Source organism: Calypte anna, chromosome 1, assembly GCF_003957555.1.
Source record: "Calypte anna isolate BGI_N300 chromosome 1, bCalAnn1_v1.p, whole genome shotgun sequence".
NCBI lineage: Eukaryota > Metazoa > Chordata > Aves > Apodiformes > Trochilidae > Calypte > Calypte anna.
The window spans coordinates 108,184,344-108,205,196 of NC_044244.1; the positions used below are offsets into that span (position 1 = coordinate 108,184,344).

General features: G+C 37.1%; 2 protein-coding genes across 2 annotated transcripts in view; one reads left to right on the top strand and one right to left on the bottom strand.

The window, feature by feature from the left end:
* Positions 1-8,413: 8,413 nt before the first annotated feature.
* PIGP (phosphatidylinositol glycan anchor biosynthesis class P) lies at positions 8,414-12,697 on the bottom strand. The gene is made up of 4 exons (XM_008496638.2): positions 12,391-12,697; positions 10,947-11,019; positions 10,326-10,444; positions 8,414-8,937 (listed from the first exon to the last, which is right to left on the bottom strand). The coding sequence occupies exons 1-4, from the start codon at positions 12,470-12,472 to the stop codon at positions 8,807-8,809; spliced, it is 405 nt and encodes a 134-aa protein (XP_008494860.1). The 5' UTR covers positions 12,473-12,697; the 3' UTR covers positions 8,414-8,806.
* A 412-nt stretch (positions 12,698-13,109) lies between these two features.
* Positions 13,110-20,853, top strand: part of TTC3 (tetratricopeptide repeat domain 3) — a 60,148-nt gene continuing 52,404 nt past the window's right edge. The window contains exons 1-7 of the mRNA XM_030460518.1: positions 13,110-13,121; positions 13,581-13,666; positions 15,833-15,878; positions 16,674-16,806; positions 17,205-17,295; positions 18,510-18,563; positions 20,279-20,402. Of these exons, the coding sequence (XP_030316378.1) occupies positions 13,592-13,666; positions 15,833-15,878; positions 16,674-16,806; positions 17,205-17,295; positions 18,510-18,563; positions 20,279-20,402 (523 nt within the window). The 5' untranslated portion in view covers positions 13,110-13,121; positions 13,581-13,591. The remainder of the gene's footprint in view (positions 13,122-13,580; positions 13,667-15,832; positions 15,879-16,673; positions 16,807-17,204; positions 17,296-18,509; positions 18,564-20,278; positions 20,403-20,853) is intronic.

Genomic DNA, 20,853 nt, shown 5'->3' on the forward strand with positions numbered 1-20,853 from the left:
AGCTCTCACAAACCTATGGACAAACATCTGTCTGAACAAAGAAACACATCAAAGCTCAAAAGAAAACTATTTATAACTATTTTACCAAGGAGAATGAGTCAATGCATCTGGAAACTAAAAAGAAATCCCTTTGTGTTTTGAGAGACTTTAAAATAAAACCCTGAAGATGAACAAAAAGTTATAATGTTTTCAATTGAGTTGGTTTGAGGAATATAGGAACATTAAGAGTACTAACACTAGCATTAGGTGGTCACTATTTTTTTACACTTGCAAACTTGATAAAATGAAAATAGGACTGATTATGGGACAAAAGAACATAATGTCCAACCCTAAAATAACCTGAGGGCTTTGAAACACAACATTTTAAAGAATTCAAGTATGGAATTATTTCATATTGAAAGACTACTGCTTCTTAGCTTCATAGGACATGTTTATTCTGATATAAATGCTGTGTAACATTGACGTAATCAATTTCAGGAGATATTCCAGTATAACCCTCTGTCCAAAGAAGCTCTGAATGACAGTTGTCATATTATCTGGGGATATTTCATTCTATTATTATCAGATTTCCCCCTTCTAGTCAGAAAAGCGTGTCAGAAAAAACTCAGCATTGATTAAAAACTATGATTTAATTTCATGATGCATTAATATATGCATTAGGTGATGCCTTTTTTTTTTCTTAACCACAACACTAAACTCTTCTTTCTATGGCTTTGAGCTTAAAATCTATGATTTTAATATAACTGACCTACTAGTGGTTCCCATCTAGTGGGATTCAGATGTGTATCTTATTACTTGATGTTTCTTTTCAATTGATGTTCAGGAACACTTAAGTTACTAATTTTCATAAGCATCTTTATACTATGAACCATACAGAGGCATTTATTCCAACATTATTATCCCTACTAGCAAAACCTGCTTTCTACTAGTACAGTTTATTTCATTAAGAGAATTGGTATAACCCATTGTGCTTGGCCTTTTGTTTGCATAAATTGTGTTTGCCATAATTTTTTAACTAGCTCAAGGATTAGCTATTTGGTGCCACTACGTTTCAGTATCTTTAAGCTTCAGACACCCAATCTCTAATCAAAACTGCCCTAGTTGCCCCAGAGACAAAGCAAAAGCAGAATCCAAGATTCTCAGCCTTTTATACACAACAGTTGGTGGTGCAGATAAGTTCAGATAGTTTTAAGAGCTACTTCAAGTGTGTGTCAAGTCTTCCTCTTAGTACAATGTACTGTTAAACAAAGCAAGCGTTATATTTAAGCCTGGCAAATTAGGATTCCAAATGAATTAATATATTAGAATGGAGAATTTAAAAAAAAATCTCTATTTGCAAACTAAAAAGCAGATCTATTATTTAAATTTAAACAAGGGGACAGCATCCTACAATATACTGAATTACAAGAATCAGTTTAAATTGTAAACCCTGTTGTGACACATAAAAGTTCAACTTTCACATTTCACTTGTCATCCTCACATCTTTGCTTCCCAACACATGGAACTAAAATACAGACATTTCCAACATCTTTCACTTCTCTCATAGAACATGCTACAATTATTTATGTTCCAACTTCATCGTTATTCATTCTGTAGCAAGAAGAAATGGAAAATGGGGGTTAGTTTTGGCTGCAACTGCAACTGATCTTCCTATATTGAGAGTTTTTGAGCTGGAGGGACTAGCATCAACAGGTGGGACTATGTCTTGACACTGAGCATTGGTTATGAACTCCAAGCAGAAATCTTCAAAAGCTTTCTGAAAAAACAGTAACTGCAACTTGTATACCAGCAGAAGTTACCATGTTTTCAGAAATAAAACAGAGCTTTTGAAGGTCTGTGTCTGGAGATGATACCAAATCTACAGCATCAACGCATTATCTCCCAGGTGCTCACTCTACTTGTGTGGAGTTTTGTTTTTCTGCCCTGTACTCAACCAGTCTGGAGTGGCAAGTGGCTCACTGACACCTGTGAAAAAGCCTCCTGGACAATTGCCAGCAACATGCTGTAATACTACTAGGTTATGTGGATTTGTAGTTTGTGAAATCTACTGAATATTTTGAGAATCTGAAAGTATTAGTTTCAGTGCAGTAACCATTCTTCAGAAGTGCTGGCAAAGAACTTTTGGTGAGTAGAAGTTGTTACTGACATAACTAGTAAAACCATCAACATGAGAAAACAGGTATTGTGAAGACAGCAATCCTATATACTGACAGAACTACCACATCAATACTGAATGGAGAGCATCTTATTCCAGGTAAAAAGTAAAATTATTAAAAGGAAACTCATTCTATCCTGACTCAACCCAGGACACATGTCCAGGCAGAATCTGAACATTTTGAACTTGTCCAGAATTTCTAGAGCTATAGAAAACCAAATAGGACAATAGTAGCTCCACTAAAAATACTCCTAGGCAGAAAAGAGAGGTAGTTTTAGATAAATACTGAAGGTTTAGAAACGCCACGCAAGTAGCCACTGAATAAAGGCAGAGCAACGACCCAAAATGCGAGTCATAAGCATGCTGTATCCTAGAAAATTATACTTTACATGAATGCAATAAAGAAGGTAGGAGGAATGGATGTTCATTTACATTGATTACACAAACAACAAAATAGATGAGAACTTTTCAACCCTGAAGTAATGAATGAGTATATAAACATAATCTTTAATATTCTGAGTAGCTTGGAGATGGTGGAGAATGGCTGAATATCAAATTTAGTTTAAACAGAAGGGCACACTTAACCAAACTTGTGATTACACGCTGACGTTGAAACTAAGAATTTGCCTACTTAGAAAAAGTAAATGAAAGATTTTCCCAAGAAAAATACCAAGACAAAACATCTGACTCAGAAGTTCCACACTGCTGCAGACTAGGGAAATGTTACTAGCTTCTTACTTTAATCTTTGCTCTTACTATTAGGGCAGGTAGTATTTGCCAGCCTTGGAGGCAAGGTTAGCTGTATTTATCTTTGGTCTGCCACAAGCCAGCCATTTTAATGTTCATAAATGGTTTGCATGAAGGATGCATCAGATGTAAACTTCATGATGTGAGCAAGTGCTTCTACAAATCCACACCTCTGAAACTGTAAAAAAACCCCATCTTAAGAGTGTTCTTCAAGACAGGGAACAGACACTATTATTAAAGAAATACAATTGGATAAAGGATCGCTGTAGCAAAAGCTGTAAGAAATATCTCAAGAAGTCATCCTTGCACACTGCTGAGGTCTGACAATATAGTATTGGCATAAATTGATTCCATTTCTCAGCCTCTGCTAAACTTTACATTTTGTTTCCCCTTGAAAATTCTATTTTAAGATATTTTAAAGCATTTTTACGGTAAATTAAGGTAATATTACTGCACTATTTATCTGACTGGTAATATTTAACTATTGTCATTAGAGCAAGCCAAAATTCTATTACCTTTTTTCTATCAAACCTTTTTTTTTTTCCAATAATTTACTTTCTTTTCATGTTACAATGTTAACATGCTCTTATTTGCACACTTAAATAAAGTATGCACTGTAATCCCTTACTAGTTTGTTAATAATTAAGAGAAGACAAAAAGTGAACTAATACAGCTTCTCTATTATTTAACTGGAGTTAACTTTCAGTTTTCAGTTCTGGTTTGTTACTTCATCTGTGACCTGACCTTGCTGTTTTCAGTGACCTCAAAGTCATCCATCATTTACAGGAAAAAGATAACAAAGTATCCCCAAATAATGAGTTTATTGTGAGCTTACCACTTCAAATACAAGACTAGAAATATATAGCATTTTGGCTCAGGATCTCTGTTCCACAGAATGTCCCTTTGTAGTTCAACAGCTTGTAACTTTTCCATCAAATGCTACCCTTGGATTTCCACTGTCTAAAATTATGACAGTGAAAGACAAGTTAATGTCACACTGGCATGTGAATGCTGGAAAGGTAGCTAGACAGTGTCTGCAATTTTATATTTCTACTTGTGAAAAAAAAATTAAAGAATGTTAAAACAGTCTTGAATTCTCCTTCTAAGCCCCCGTAAGACAAGCTCCTAAAAGATATATATATGCAAGAGAAGCATATTCTTGCATAACATTAAGGTTTGTTAAGCATCCTTTCTAAATACAATGCAGTAATAATTTGGACTGAGAGAGAAGAACTATTATGGAAACTCTTTTTCTAAGCTATATTTATATTGAGATAATAACAACAATTAAGGACAATTAAGAAAAGGCAATCTCTGAAACAGTGGTTTTATGAGCTCTAGAGACAAAATTCATCTAATTTACTCAAACATCTACTCTTTAATTACACTCCACATCATAATGATTTCTAGACTGAATTAACCTATCAGCTGCTGTTAGCAGAAGGCTGCGAATGAGGTTGATACATGAACTGCACAGCCTAACAACAGCCTTTACTTTGGCAGTCTCTCAGTAACGAAACTGGCAGAACAAAACTAAATGCTTCCAAAACTTTCTCCTCAGAATATGGTTGAATTCATTAGTAGAGAGAGAGATACAAAAAGACCCATTCATCTCAGTTTTAGAGCTGACTGGAAATCTAACACTACAGCAGCAAGCAGAACTTAGCATTAAACAGTTTAGCCACTCAGACTCAAGTGCCTATGGAAAAGGTGCATTATGGAACAAGATATATTTACACAAAATCATTTAAGCATTCTGTTTACAAGTCAGAAATTCTTTATCATTTACACCCACAAATGCCATTGAAGTCCATAGAGATTTCCTGCTAAAGAAAGTCAGTATTCAAAAACTCAGAATAGCTTTAGAGGAGAGTTCCTCATTGAACCTGTGGGTGGGAGCTTTGGCATGAATGTGGATTAAGTATTAGAGAAAAACTGGCTCCTTATGACTCTACAACACTGAATTGCTACAACTACAGCAAAGACACTGATCTGTTACACCTTCCTGGGACAGAAAGCTGGAGCAGGGGAGAAGAGGAAGATGACTCTAATGCTATTTAAACTATCTCACCCTCACCTTCATTCTTATGTTGTTCAGTCAGAGGTGGGAAATTAAGTGTTTCTAGTTTTAATCTCTTCATTAAGCTATCTTTTCAGCCTGGCTTTGCCTAATGTGACTTACAGCAGCATAAAGCCCACTGAAATGAATGACAAAACCTATTTATATTACTTTACCACCATACGTCTTTGTATACACTTGCCCTTGGTGGCAGAATTGCATTTCACAGAACAATTTTGGTTGGAAAAGACCTTTAAGATCATCAAATCCAACCACTAGCCTAGCTTACTGCCAAGCCCACCACTAAACCGTGACCCTAAGCGCTACATCTACACAGCTTTTAAATAGCTCCAGGGATGGTGACTCAACCACTTCCTTGGGCAGCCTGTTCAGTGTGTGACAGTCCTTTCATTCCCAATATCCAATCCAAACTTCTCCTGACACAACCTGAGGCCATTTCCTCTCATCCTATCACTTGTTACTAGAGAGAAGAGTCTGACCCCCACCTCACTACAACCTCCTTTCAGGTAGTTTTATAGAGCTACAGTCTCTAGTTTCTATAGTCTTTATTTTGCCATAAAAAAAGTCTAGAGCAATATAATTTGTTACTCACCTTTTAGCCTATTATGCCTTCCACTCCCCTGTCACCAACACTGGTTATTTTAAAGATCATCAAATCAAGCTGACAGCATTCCATAGCAAAGTTATACCTGCTTACCTCAAGAAGAAAGTGAACTCCCATTTTATTATTCCTGAAACAAGTTTTTCACTCAACATTTCCTCTTGCAAGGACATAATTTTCATGTCTACAGACAGAAATAAATTAGAGATGCTGTGTTTCATTTTCCTTTTCTATTCCAGTCATCCTATCTGTCAGTACAGTAAACACAAACACACACAAAATTGTGCTTTTTACTCATGTGCTTGTGTGTTTTACTGCACACACTTTATACCCTTCCACCTAACCTTGGAAAGAGTTTGTTACTATGTCTCTTTGATCATCTCAAAGTAACAAAATGCTTCTATCAATGTTTGCAACAGAAATTAAATTTATAAATTAATTTAGCTCTTCTACTTCATATGCATACAATCTGTACCTGTGCTGATGCCTCCAAGCTTATGGCATTCAGTCAGTGCAGTGCAAAAGACAAAAACAACATCACTTCCCTTTTTAATAATTTCCATCACCCTATTCCCAAAGTTTTTCTTTCAGTACTTCTCATCTTTAAGCACATTAAGCACTTCTCATCATAAGCACATCATCTCTGCTGTTATTACCCTTCCCTTTGCAGCTAAGATGGAAAGAAGAGATACATACTCTACCACCTTCACACAAATTTGGTGACCACAGCTCCACTATTTCCTTTGGCATGCAACTGCTTCATTGGGAACACTGCACCTTTGTTATTTTTTAATATGTTTACACAGACATTAATTCAAATACTATTCAAAAACCTGTCTTACAAGATTACATTAATAGCAAGTTGCCTAAAATGCCACTAGTCTCCAACATCCAAAAGAATCCTAGAAGTTGCATTAAAAAGCATAGCTGAAGTTTCATCATTTTGTTTCTTTCAACAGGGACAACAATTGTCAGTCAGTCACAGTTTGTGTTTAGTTGGTCTAACTACTAGCTACTAACAATACACCGTCAATAAGTCAGAAGGGTGAAAACAGGGGCATATTTAAGGTTTTGCCTTTATTTATTTAGTTTTTCCTCAATCCCTGAGAAGAATGGATACCTGATATCCAGTCTTTGAACACGTATATTTTGTAAAGAAAAGCATTACTAACAATGCAGTTCAATCATTTCAGTTTTTTTTCCTGATACTACCTAAGGCAAAATCGATATAAATCCCATTAGATAACTAAAGCTGTAGGTGTATTATATATTCACAAAAGGTAGAATCTCTCATCTCTTCACTGGCAGAGCTGCTTATCTTTTCCTTAATGACAGTCATAGGCAAGAATGTGAAATGATGAATCCTGAACACCTGGAATTCCTTACAATATATTTATAAACCTGTATACAATATGTTACCCGGTTTTATTTTCATCACAGATGCAATTTCTGAAGTATCAAACATTACTCCTAAGTTGAAGAAAAGGTCACTACAGTCACTTTGAACCACCACCACACAGTAGTGACAGAAAAACAAAGATTGAGTTTCATGTCTGTTAAGTTTTACTTAAACAAATGGCTCCAGTTTTCCTACTCGCTTAGGTGCCTCTGTTAGTTTTCCCGTAACTGTGGGGTCTGTAGCTAAATGAAATGGCAGATTCATCACTGATACAATCTTTGTCCAAGGTTTACAATCCTTTAATTTGTTTGCTTTCAGGGCTTGAGGGCATTTTTCAGTAGCTTTTCTATATTCTGAAGGAATCTGGGTATCCTTAATGGGGACTAAATTACCTTACATTAAATCATACCAGAAATGTGGCCTTCACTTGTCATCAATTTAGAATTAAAAATGGAACTGATTTCTAATAAAGCAAAAGACTTTTTTCCTGCATTAAGAAGGTATTTTTCTCCTACCTGTATTACCTAGAATGGCTTTTGTCTTCAAATGCAGGAAAAAACAGCAAATTGCTTAAGTCTACAGTACCAAAAACCTACAAACTTCATACTCATACCAGACTGATTACTGGGTCTTAAGACTTCCCACAGCAACTCATGCTTGTTTTGACCGACTTCTAAATAACTGGCATAAGATTCCTCACACAGACATTAAAAAATACAATATTATCTTTTAATAAAACAGTGATGTTTTAAACTACATTCTCTACTGCTCAGAAGTTGTCTTATAGATTTAACAAACAACAAGGAAGCTCTATTCACTGTTTTTTTATAACCAAATTAAGTAACTCAGACTACTGAAGATAATGGGGTTTGTGACTCTTGGAAGAAAGGAAATTAAAATTTTCTCTGTTAAACAATGCATACATGAAAGAAAACTCACTGTTCAAGGAACATCTTAACCATTGGCATAACAAGTTACTGTGCTCTGTGCTATAACCTAAACTGTAACAAGATGCAACTGTGGGTTCCTGTATTTCTAGAAATCTCCTTGAGCCTGTTTTTCAGTATTCTTAAGACTGGTAATTTTCAGACTTGTTTCAAAAATCTTTGCAAGCCACCTTCTTTATTTCTAGTAATTCTGGTATTTTAGTAGAAAAAAACAAACAATAAAACCCCACAACATAGTTTGCTGAGTAAAGAATTCTGTAAAAGCAAAACTCAAAACCAACCAAACAAAAAAACCCAACAACAAAGAAAAGGACCACTATACACAGTTACTCGGGGCAAATGTTATAGAACTACAGAAAACTGACTAACTTTAAACAAGTAAAAATTAGCCACATTTTATTAATATTTACAAATGAAATATTTATTTACAGTGTCAACACTTCAAATGAACTTAATTTGTTAAAAAACAAACCAAACCCTCAAGCATTTGACTAGTACATTTAATTTTCTCAGCAGGAAATAGAATCAAGCTATTCATCTTAAGCTGAATTAGCTATTAAGCTAGTCCAAATGCTATTACTTTCATCCAGAATCAGAATTTTAAAAGCAATACAATGCTATTTGAAACTCACAAGAATGGTTACATAAATTTATGACATAATTCTCATACCCATGCAGGTTAATGTGCATAATACTAAAATCAAACTCAGTGAAAGTAAACTCAGTGAAATGTGTTAATACAAATTTTGTTACAAATTCAGAAAATAAATATGCTTTGTTCTACTAACAGAAAGAATTTTTTATAGCTTGGGAAAGTTTTGATTTTCTTTATGTAACACTTCTCATAATCCTTTTTTCTAACAGATATTAATAATGACTATCTGCTATTGCAGATTACTTTTTCAGGAAGGAAAAACATTCTGTTTACTTCACTGATGGGAATATCCCTCAATGCTGGAATTGCTTCTTCTTGAAATTTCTTCTGTTGCTGCTTTTTTGCATAGTTATCTACAGGAGACAATGAGAATATGTCACGTATTAAAGATTTTTCTTTCAAGAAATGCCATGTAATACAACACTCTGTAAGTTTATGTCCTGCAAGTGATGCTGAAAACCCCATCTTGCTGAGGAATAATGAGATGGGCATCAGAAATGCTTTACATCAACATATATCAGCAGTCCTTCGAGCAGTCAACCCCAACCCTCCTGCTGAAATCACTGTCTGTGATGTTACTCGGTTTAAGATGCTGCATGACATTAAACCACACTAACCAAATATAAAAAGAACAAACAGGCAAAAAAAGCCTCTCACAGATAAATTTGTGGTCACTCTGTATGAGCTTTTCCACCAAGAGATGCTGTCCACCCTCCCTCTACCTTGGCTGCTTGTTCCCATTACTACACAGCACCCATTCTTAACAACAGCATAAAGTTTGCAGGTTAACTTTGAACACAATAATGAAATTGATTCCTCTGAGAATGAAAACTTTCAGATACAGTTGTTTTTCAGACAGAGGAGGTCCCCCACCTCACCTGGCATACAGCCACACAAACTCTTAGGTTGACACAAAATGGAAGGGGTGCATAAGAACATGAATGAGTAGCCAGGGACACAGCGAAGTTTGAATGGCAGCTCCTGACAGAGTGCTGGTTTAATACATCTCAGCTACAGCCTTGACTGTTTTGTTTTGGTTTTTTTCCTTAGCAGTTCAGTGTAATGTAATACTATGGATGTAGTTTTAACTGTTAAAACAACACAACTTCACCAGTCATAGCAGTAGGTAGCTTTCTTGCCAAATTTTACAGTCTGCATTTTTCTAACAAAAAAATTGACACTTGCAAATAGGGGTGGAACTCCTCATGTGGAGGAAGATGCATTTGCCCAGAGAATATTGTGAATTCCTAGAACAGGTCTCCTTGGCAGGAGTAAAGGCTATGCAAAAATTGAGAGAAAAACCAAGCAGAAGCTTTGTTAGACAGAGAAGCACTAATATAACTGATCAGGCCTCAATACTACAGCATCCTCCTTTGCACCACCTTGACTCTGCATGCGTTCCCACGTCTGCCACTGCCACTGTCCTTCTCATGACACTGCACTAATTTGTAATGCAAGGTACATGCCTGGGAGAACTTTATATGCCTAGCAGCAGTTTCCCTATTGTTGCCCATTTTACTAACAAAGAACACTTTGCTAGTTGGAAACCACTGCCATAAGACAGCAAAGAGTCATGGTCATGGCTATCTTTTTATTCTAGTAGCTCCAGGAACTGCTTTTCTAGATGAAAATATTTAATTGCTTAATATTTGATTTTTATTCTATATTGCTACATATGTATACACATACAGAAATTACCAATTAAGTATCAAAATCTTAAAAGAAACGCCAGTAAAATTACCTGTAATGGTGTGTGTGGAGTTAAGTGGAGCAGTACTCATCATGTTAATACCCAAAAGCAATATATAACCAATTCCTATAGCAACCAGTAGGTATGCTGGCAAAGCAACTGCCCAGTACCTGAGGGAAAATATTTTAATATTTACATACCATAAAAAAAAAAGGCCTAGTGATATAACAGTTTTAATATAGTGGTTGTATCTAGTACAAACTTATCCAGGAGGAAAAGAAACAGCACTTCTCAATATGGACCCTGGTCCCTCCCAAAGGATTATTGACTGCAGAGTCAAGGTAGCTAGTTGGTATAAACTGTCAAATAGATTCCTTGCAGAAGGTTTTTATTTTTTAAATTACAGTCTAAAGTTTGCTGTATTTTCATCAACAAAATGTCAATTGGAAACAAAATGTCAATTTATCATAAAACATTTAAATACTATTTCTTTCATGACATAGTGAAAGATTTTCATCATAGCTACTTATCTATGTAAAATAATGTTTCACAAATATTTCAGTCCTTTGTCATCAGGAAAAACTGGATTTAATAGAAGACCACTACTGTGTTATTTGAAAATAAATAAGCTTTCCATACTCACATACATTCAGGATAAAGAGTTGAACTTACTTTTGAGGCCAGTATGTTAGCCCCAGTGAGAACAGCCAAGACTCAGGAACATATGCCCAGATAAGATACAAGACTGTACAAAGGAATTAAAAAGTCAGTAACAGTACAATTGATATATACTTCCATCTTAAGCTTTTGAGCAATACCTCCCTACAGACTCACACTGTGACACAATTTTGTATATTTAAAACAACATAGCTCTACCAAAACATGGTAGAATATGACTGTCAGCCAGAAAATCTGCTTATTATGGGGCAATGTTTTGCAGCTGGTTACATAATATCCTTTAAAAACTTGCTTTAACATTCAGTTTCTGATTTCCTGTATGGACAGAAAAGCATTTCTTGTACATTGAACTGCAAAACAAAACCGCTCAGTACAAGCATGAAAAATGACATCTAATGCAGAAAACATTAAAGCATAAAATGAGTACATAATGGCTCACTTAATTGAAGAAATCTTCTTTCTTAATGAAATCTTTCTTTCTTAATGAAAGAATCGTTAGTAGATTTGCAGTGCTTGGATGGAAATGTTCAGAAAAAGTTACAGGAAATACTTTCTGATTCATGCTAAGTTAGTAATTTTCATGTCAGCAAAACCAATACTGAGAACTTTTGCTGCATAGCAACAAATCCAGAGTAAAGTTTTAACAAAACCAGAGGGGAACAGGTTAGAAGCCAGAGGTACAAATGATTGAACTATAGCAGCTTCCCGTGAGAGTAATAGAAGCCAACGTTACTTCCTAAGGGTGAAAAGAACTAACATTAGGATTCTGGTTTGACTACAGTATATCTGTAGCATGTTTTGTGTTAAAAAAGCATTATCCTCTCAAGCATTGGTCCTGTGTGGGTACGCAAGATATTGCTGCTGAAATGCTAAAGCACCTGTCACACCAGCAAAGAAATGCTAGTATTACCCTCATAATTATCCATTGCCATTGGCCAGATTGCCTCAAGTATTTTTTTCATTATTTGGGTGAGGAAGGTTCCCTTAATGCTGTCATGATTAGTAAATAGTAACAACGTGAATGATTCCAGTAAAAACGTTACTGAAATGAGAATGTGGACAATTTGTTTAAATTATATGATTGCAACATAAAGTGGACCTCACAATACGGTTAAAGACAAAGCACGAAGAACTCCTAAAAGGCAGCAACAGGTTGGATGGATCTTTAAGCAACGTGGTCTAGTGGAAAGTGTCCCTTCCCATAGCAAAAGGGTTGGAATTAGACGATCTTTAGGGGTCCCTGCCAACTGAAACCATTCTACGATCTAACAACCGGCATGTCTGCTGAGCAATGGTCACCAAGTCCTTCATCGTGTACGCTTCCAACAGGTGCCATAACAAAATTCTGACCATCTTCGGATTATTTTATTGCAGTTACAGTCACCTCACAAGCAAAGCAACACTTCCCAGTGAAGTATTCAGTAACCAAGATACTTACTAAAGCCAAACCACGATCCTAAAAAGAGAGCAAATCCATATATTGCCCTTTCTGGTAAGGGTGATGGAGAGTTTTCAACCATGCTGGTTCTCTTTCCTTGACTTCGGGTGAGGGAGGTAGGGTAGGGGGTGTAGAATGGGACAAGCACCTCTTAGGTTTCTCAGCACGTTCTCCTCGGAACACCCCGGTACCGCTGTGGGAGGGACGAGCGTACCACCCCCCGTTTTCTCGCTGGCTCACGCAGGCGCCGCTTCCCGCCTCACCCTCGAGCTCAGGGCCGGCGGCCGCTTAACCCCCCACCTCAACCGACAGACGCGTTGCGTTCCCTTCCCTTCCGTTCCCTTCCCTTTCCTTCCCTTCCCTTTACTTCCCAAGCACCCCCTGGGCCCCAGCCCTCTCCCCTCCGCCCCGTGAAGCCGCCCTGGCTACAGGCAAACACCCCAGCCCAGGCAGCCCCTCAGCCCTCCACAGCAGGGGGAAGGCAGAGCCGCCCAGCCCCTCCCTCTACCCACTAACGTAGCGCTTCCGTCTTCCCTTCCAGCCGCTCCTCGCACATGCGCAGACAGGGAACAGCCCCCCCCCCATCACTGCTGCCACCTCGTCTACGTCTGCGCAGAGCTCTCGATGCGGCTGTGGGCAGAGCCGACGGACCGCTCTCTCTCCTGCCATTGGCTCGTGTCCTTGACGTCAAGCGAGGACGTAGCCAATCAGCAGGGCCCGGCGGGGCGGCGGTAGGCGTTGGCGGTATAGAGTGGCGGGTGCAGATTCGGTCTGGTTCGGCAGAAGCGGAGTATGAGGGAGCGGGCACGGGGCGCTGAGGCGGTGGTGGGAGTGCCTGTGCCTCGATAGTCCCGGCACCTCTTCTCTGCCGGTGGGGCTGTATCCGGGAGGGTAACAGTCGTCTCTCCGGAGACCCCGGCAGGGTCATCCTGGGACCGGAAACGAGTACAGTCAGGCACGGGGGCAGCAGCGGAGCCCCTCCGGGATCACTGGAGCTCCTTGCAGCTGGGGAGGACGGGGCAGAGGGGCAGGGTTGTTCCGCTGGGAAACACCGGTCTGCGACACGTCAGTGGCGAGCCTGGGGATTTCCGGGGTCTAATGGCGGAGCGGCCATTATTTTAAGTCCTGCACAGCACGTTATTCTCCTCTTGCCTTCTTCTCGTGTATTTATCGTAATTCTTCTACTTTAGCATCTTGCAACATGGACGAGCGTATAGCTGACGCGATAGTTGCGGCCATGACTACCTATACTGGTGATAAATGTCGCTGTGAGTTGGTAAGTAGGTTTGAAACTATGTTAGAAAGATGTCCAATTGGCGTTTATACGTAGATTTTATCTACAGCGTAGTTGCTAATGTTGATTAACTGCAACTGATGAAAGATTCCTTATATCCCTGTGTGTTACTCGCTTGCTGAAGTGGGGTAGAGTGTAGAGACTGTATCCTGTATTAGGAAGGTTTTTCTGAATGAAATAAAAATTACGAAATACAAAACGAGACAGTGATGCATAGGTTCCCTTAGCAGAACTTGACCAACCTGGCTGTGTATCCAGGCCATGTCTGGTATGGTACAGCCCAGACTGACAGATTCGCTTCCTGTACTTACAAATTAACTTCAGTCTTCACCCATTCTTTGTTCACTTCATCACTTGCATTTTTCTTCTAGTTCTTAGTGCCTAATAAGACCTTTGCTTACTAAAGTAACTAAGTTGTTACTTTTATTTTCCCTTTCTTGCTATGCTTAATGAGTCTTAGAAGACACTGTAATTAGTAGTTAATCTTTCTGCTATTTAGAGAGTTTAGTTACAAGTTATTTATCCTAACTGTTGCTGTTGTCAAACACAAGCTTGCTTGCCTGCTATTCTCCCTATACAGTAATAAAATGTATGGGGAAACTGAATTTCTGATTTGTAAAGCAGTAGCTTTACAAAGGACCATTACCAGTGAGTCTCCTTGGAACTTGTTTATATCAAGAAATACTTATTCTCTGTGCTACAGTCAAAATGAAATTCAACAGTTGTGTTAGCATAAGTTGCTAGATATTTTATTCTTTAAGGTGATGTGTGTGTTCTGCTATGGAAGAAAGCTCTTGATTCTGTGCAAGTGCTAAGTCTTCGTTTTCAGTTTAATTTCTGTGGGCATGCCACCTTGGGCTTGATGAATAGAGGGCATAATGGGAATGTGTGTATGGTTTCTTTGATTTTTAAATAGTGTGGCAAAATCCATGCTGTGGAGTGAAGGAGACATGCCAACATCTTTGAAGATTAACTGATTTTGTAATAGTAATTAATTTTTTTTTTGTTATTGAGGTCCTGAACTGTTAAATAGGTCACTGTTATAATGACTTAGTTTTGAGTCATAGTTTTGAGTCATAGTTTTGAGGATAAGCCTTGATTTGCATGCATTATCGTAATAGTTCAGAAATGCTACTTGAGGTGAAATCATGTGATAACTTGTCATCTTAGGTCAAGTTAGTAAGTCATAATTGCACAACATGCTAATATTTCCAGAAAGTCTATGTCTGAAAAAAGTAAAACTCTGTAAAATAAATTCTTTGAAAGGCATGCTTGATAATTGGTTTGGTTGTATACTTTTCTTCGGTCATATTCAGAAATGGCTTTGTATTTCATTGAATGGTAAACATGCAGTACAAAAACATGATGAATATTTGTTAAAATAATAGGTTTTGGAAGGATCTGTCAAACAGCAAAATATTTTATTCTTCAGCTTGAGAGCCTTGTGTTTAAAACATGTTGAATATTAGCATACTGCCACAAAGTAGTAAATTGACAACTCATTCCACTTATTTTGATACATTAATATTTATTTAACTTCACATGCATTTATTGTCAAAACTTAGTCTATATTTTTGAAAACCTGCATTGTCTTCTTAAACGTTTTTCCTTCAGTATTCTTGACCAATTGCTGTCTAGTCCCTCATTTTGCACTGTTTTTAGAATACTAGCTTAGTGTGATTTAATACATTGTTTGAACTATTAGAAGTTTCCCCATCCCTTTGTAAATATTGATCTATGGACATTTTTTTAGTGGGCATGCATGTAAATCTCTTTTTTTCATAAGGCAGTGGCTAAACCATCATGTCAGGTAACTCCAGTAAGCATGCTTTTTTACCCATTTGTTTTTGTTTTGTTGGTTTGATTTTTAGCTGTGCTTAATGTGAATTGAGAAGATTGCATCCAAACACATTTGTCTTTTGGTAGTGAAAAATATTTTTTTATACAGGTTTAAATATGTTCAATAATTACCTTTTATTGAGAAAAGGAATTGGTGACTGAACATAATAATAGCTTCTCTTTCTTTCTTCCCCTGATGTAAACAGTTTATATTGTGTTAATATTTAGAAACAGTTAAGTAATAATTCCTTTTGGTTGGTGGAACACATTTTCAAGATGTGCAATGTTTAAAAATATGTTTATCTTTAGGTTGGTGAAGTGTTTATACAGCGAACTCCGCGTAATCGTATATCAAGTATGTAAATTAAACCAATATTACATTACTTTCTAATGCACTTTTGTTGCTGTGTTAGGACCTCTATTGCTTTTTCACTTTTTCCTTTATTTTGTGTGAATAAGTATAAAACTGTTACTTCTGGGCAGAATCATTGCTTTGTTCTTCTACACTGGAAGAATTCTCATCTTTTTTTTGCTCATGTAGTATGCACAACACTGCTATACATTTGTGAGAACAGTGTAAATAGTAAATAATATGTACGTAAAGGAATTACTTCTTTTGAAAGAGCCATGCATCACATACATAATGACCTTCAGAGAAAAGAAAAATACTGCTTATCTTTTTTGTACCATTTTGCTAGTTGCCACACTGCTCTGCATTTACTGTAGAAAATAATTAAATGGGTACAGTTAGAAAAGACTAATATTTTATCATGGAAATAGCATTCCTTATAGCCGTTAAAACCATATTATAGCCCTTGTAAGGCTCCTCACTTAGAAGCAGGCTGTATTTTTTATTTTATAATGTATTATACTAGTAAAATTGCAAACACAGGAAATTCCTTGATCAAGGAATGTAAAGCCTGGCAACAGGCCCCTATTCTTACATCTGTATAAAATCCCTCTCCCTTTTCAATTTATAAAAAAACCTCAGTTTTTTTCAGAGTATTTCAAGAGTTCAACTCTTCCTGATTTGATTAGATAGTCCTTAGGAATGCAGTGTGGAAATAGCAGATTTTTCTTTTTTTTTAATGCTTATGTGGACTTAGATCACACATAATGCCTGAATCATGGTTCCTAACTGTTTTTGAAGATGCTGATCCCTGTGAAGCGTGGTGCAGTCAGACGGTTGACATATTACGAGAATATTGTGATGTTATTAAAATGAGGATCTTTTGGCCCATTCTCTTCCAAAGCGAACGTAATTCTTCGATTGAAGATTGGTGGTAAGTAATTGTGTTCTCAGAGTTTTATGTTACCTGTGAAAGGTCATTGTGTACTTCTAAGCAGTGGCTGAGCTGCAGGAATGATTTTACCAGTGGACTAGGTAAGGTTAGAAGGCATAGTTCTTGAATATATAGAAGAAAATTTTAAGAATGAGTTTCCAAAGCTTGGGTCTGAGAGTGTGTTTAAGTACTTAAATGGATGCCCTATATTTCAAAAGTACAAAGAGCTTTCCAGTTCCCCTTTTTTTCCTCCACCCCACTCCCATTTCTTCCTTTGAAGGGCTCAACTTGAGTTTGTAGTCATGCCCTTGCTTAGATCTAATTACCCTAAATATTTGTAATTAAGACCATATAGCACAGTATTATTTTTCTTAATAGTAACCTTTTCTGTCCTTAAGGAATTCACAGACGGTTGCAGACGACTGTTGGAAGAAAGTCTGTGAGATAGACGTTATTGAAGGACTTGTTGATTTAGTTAAAAAAGTTGTTGTAAGTACTGTATGTTAACTTTGTAACAGTTTTCACATATATTAGGTTTAATTCTGTACCTTTTGCAGTCTGAGATCGTGTCTTAAATTAGATGTTTACTTTTGTTGAACTTTTCTATCTATCATCTGATAGATGAGTTACAGCTGTCTGGAAAGGAAGTGTGTCATAAGCTTTAGTACACTTGGCATAACTTACTAAATATTTGCAAAGTGAATAATACAGTTGAGTGAAGCACTTGTATGCTGCTAAGAAAGAGGGTTGTATCAGTGAAAAAAAGGGCACTGTTCCCTGATAAAGAAGTTAAATATTTAAATATTTTTTTCCCCTTGTTCAACAAATTTTAGTTAAAACGTGCTGTTCTTTCTGACTTAAAACAGAAAAATAACAGTGCTGAGGAGAAAATGGTATAAGACATGGTCTCAGCAGCTGAAGGGAAGGGTTTTTTGTGCTTTTTTTGTTTGTTTCTAAATTTAGGTGTGGCACATTTTTTTTAAAAATGGTTTGTTGACACTTTCTCCTCAACTCCAAGCTACACTTTCCCAGACTTACTGTTACTACCTAGACTGATCCTGTGAATTAATAATTTCTTATGCTCTTTTTGCTGCTTCCTTTTCAGGCTTACTGGTCTGTTTCAATCTCCTTGTACTTCAAGATGTCCCTGCAGTTTTTCTACTTTGCCTCATGTGATGGGTTCTTTGTGCTTTGTCCTCCTCTGGTAGTTTCCCATTAAACCTTTTCGCAAGAGGGCCTGTGTATATTCCCATTCCACTGTTCACCTTTGCTTCCCTCTTCTTACTTCCTCTGCCTGTATCTTCTTCATGTAAAGGATTGTATATGCAATAGTAAAATTAACTTAGAGTAAAAGCTGACAGGAGAGGAAGTACTTTTGGTTTGGATGTTTTTCACTGAGTGTATCAGCTGATTCTTCGGTATGCAGTGGCATAAGAGATTGAAGGGGCAGACTTTCTGAACCAAATGTTGTAACATCCATGCATTCTCTATTTCCACATCAACCCTTATTTATTTTTCAACAAAAATGGTAGAGGATTTGATAAAAGAATATTTCCTGAAACTTTGAAGTAAACCAGAGCAACTGCTCAAATGGTATTGCCATCAAGCAGAACAGAAAATGTTACTGAATTGAACCTGAGTAGGTAGAATCTAAAGTTATCAGATTTTAACAACTTGTTCTTTGTTTCCTGTCCCTGTTCTAGAACATTCCATATTTTATTGGTGGCATTCTGGGAATTGGCAGCAGATTAAAAAAAGTAAGTTTCTTGAATTGTTCTTTATGTGTGAATACAAACAAAATATTTACAACAATCCAAAATTTTAAAATGCTTGTATAAATAAATTGAGTCTGTAGTTTTTAGAATATGTATTACATAGGACTGGGGTTGCTAGTTTTTGCATCTTTGTGCCAAAAACAAAATCTGGGTGTGACAGGAATGGTCTCACACTGTGAGATAAATATTATCTGCACAAGAAGACCAAAATTAGTGAGAACTCTGAGGGTACTTCACATACTGAAAATAAACAGTTTATCTTGGAGGTTACTACTGCGTAGTGGTGAGTTTAGGTTGTACAGCTGGAGCCCGGGTCAGCCCTCATAGTCTTGAGCCTATACTACCCAATATGTGTGCCCAGTTTTCAAGGCCTATGCCATATTTGGATTGCATTTCTCTGTATTGCATCATTATGTTGGTCATAGCAGCATTAACTACTTACTATTGTCTATATGAAAGCTATTGTACCATGCAAAAGTAAACCAAATTAGTTACTGCCACATGGTTAGAAGGAAAATTACTGTTAAAACCAAGCAAAAGCAGCTCTTAGCAGGACAAGGTCAGACTAAACCTGACAATTTGCAGCCCTATGGCCTTGAAAACTCTGCAAAGCTTATGGGCCTATTACTAGAAATGACAGTGCTGTAAGATGAGGCTACAGGGCTACAAGTATGGCTTGTATCACTGAAATGATAGAAGTGCTCCTTGTTGAAGGCAGGTTGGAAGTCTTATAACAGATTCAGAAACTGTGGTACTGATTGAATCTGAAGGACTGTGAGTGGCTGAGTAAGGTTGTGGTTTGGAAAACTGCTGGGCCATCTTCATTATTAAATTCAGTGTACAGTAGAACTATATTTGTTATGCTTTTCACCTTGTAAACTTTGGACTGTGAACATTCTTAGTTTACCTGAGTTTGTAAGGTTTTTCCCCCACTTCCTAGTTTCTGCTGCCTGCTGTAGAACTTTTAACTTCAAAAACTAAAATAAAAACATTGAAGTTAAAAGACAATATCATAGCTGATAGAAGCAGGAGAAGCAGAAGACAGTAAAACTGTGTTACTCTTGGGTAACCCATTTCCCGTTTCCTTAATGGTACTTGTCTTAGTCATATGATTTTTTTAAATACTTTTCAACATATATAAGCCCAGATAATGCAGGATTAACCCAGGCAACAGACATTCTTCACTCCATCCCTCTCCTTCAAATAGACCTCTGTAGCTCAAACAATTAAATATAGTTTGAATAGAAGTCATGATGTAGAGAATTATGTTTTAGTCCTGGCTTGCATGTCTAATAGTCTGGAGGATGTTGCCTTTTCTAATCAGGCTTGTCACTTCACAATGAAAGTTCTGCTTACAGTCCTCAAAAGGGTTTCTACATCACATTCTATAATTCATAACACTTTCCTGTCACCTGTGGAAAGAATGATTGTTTTAATTTTGTGACTATTCTGTACTATTCTATGCTTGAGTTATTCAGATATTTATATTTCTGAGCTGTTTGCTTTTTCAAAGGCACAAATCGGGAGCAAGTCCATACTGCACGTGCATATGGTTTGTTATATTTCCATGGAATTCTTCCACTATATTGCCAGTAAGCTGTTGGTTTGTGTGGTGTTTTCGTTTTAAGACTTAGCTTTGTATAGAATTAGTTACCATTTTTTTTCTCTATTTTCCTTTTTTTCTTCAATTGAAATAGGGTTGTTGTCGAATTGGAGATGCAATTGCTTGGATCAGAGACACAGGTGATACCAATATGCTGCAGAGGCTGGGAAAGCTTGGTGATTATAGTCAATTCTATCTTCAAGTTTTCTTTGCAGAATGTAAGTATTCTTTACGTATGAACACTATTGAAGATACAGTGGTTTGGAGAGTCACCTGTGTTGTAGTTATGACTAAGTTAATGTTTGTATGTATTTCACTAGGCTGGAAGTGACTGGAAAAATAGTTGTGCTTGTGTGCTTTTGTCTCTGTTTTTATCTTTCTGCTTGTTTGAACTATCCAATTCTTGAATCGTTGTATGTGGGTTGTATTTACAGTGCCCGTGCTCTGTCTGAACAAGAGTTGGGAACTTTTTTCACTTTGGTGTCCATTTTGGATATTAGAAAAACTTTTTTCACAGAAGGAGTGATAAAATATTGAACAGGCTGCCCCAGAAGGTGGTGGAGGCACCATCCCTGGAGGTTTTCAGAAGATGAGGTGCTGTGGTGGATGGTTTAGTGCTTATAGGTTGTAGGGAGGACAGTTGGACTTTATGACCTTAGAAGTCTTTTC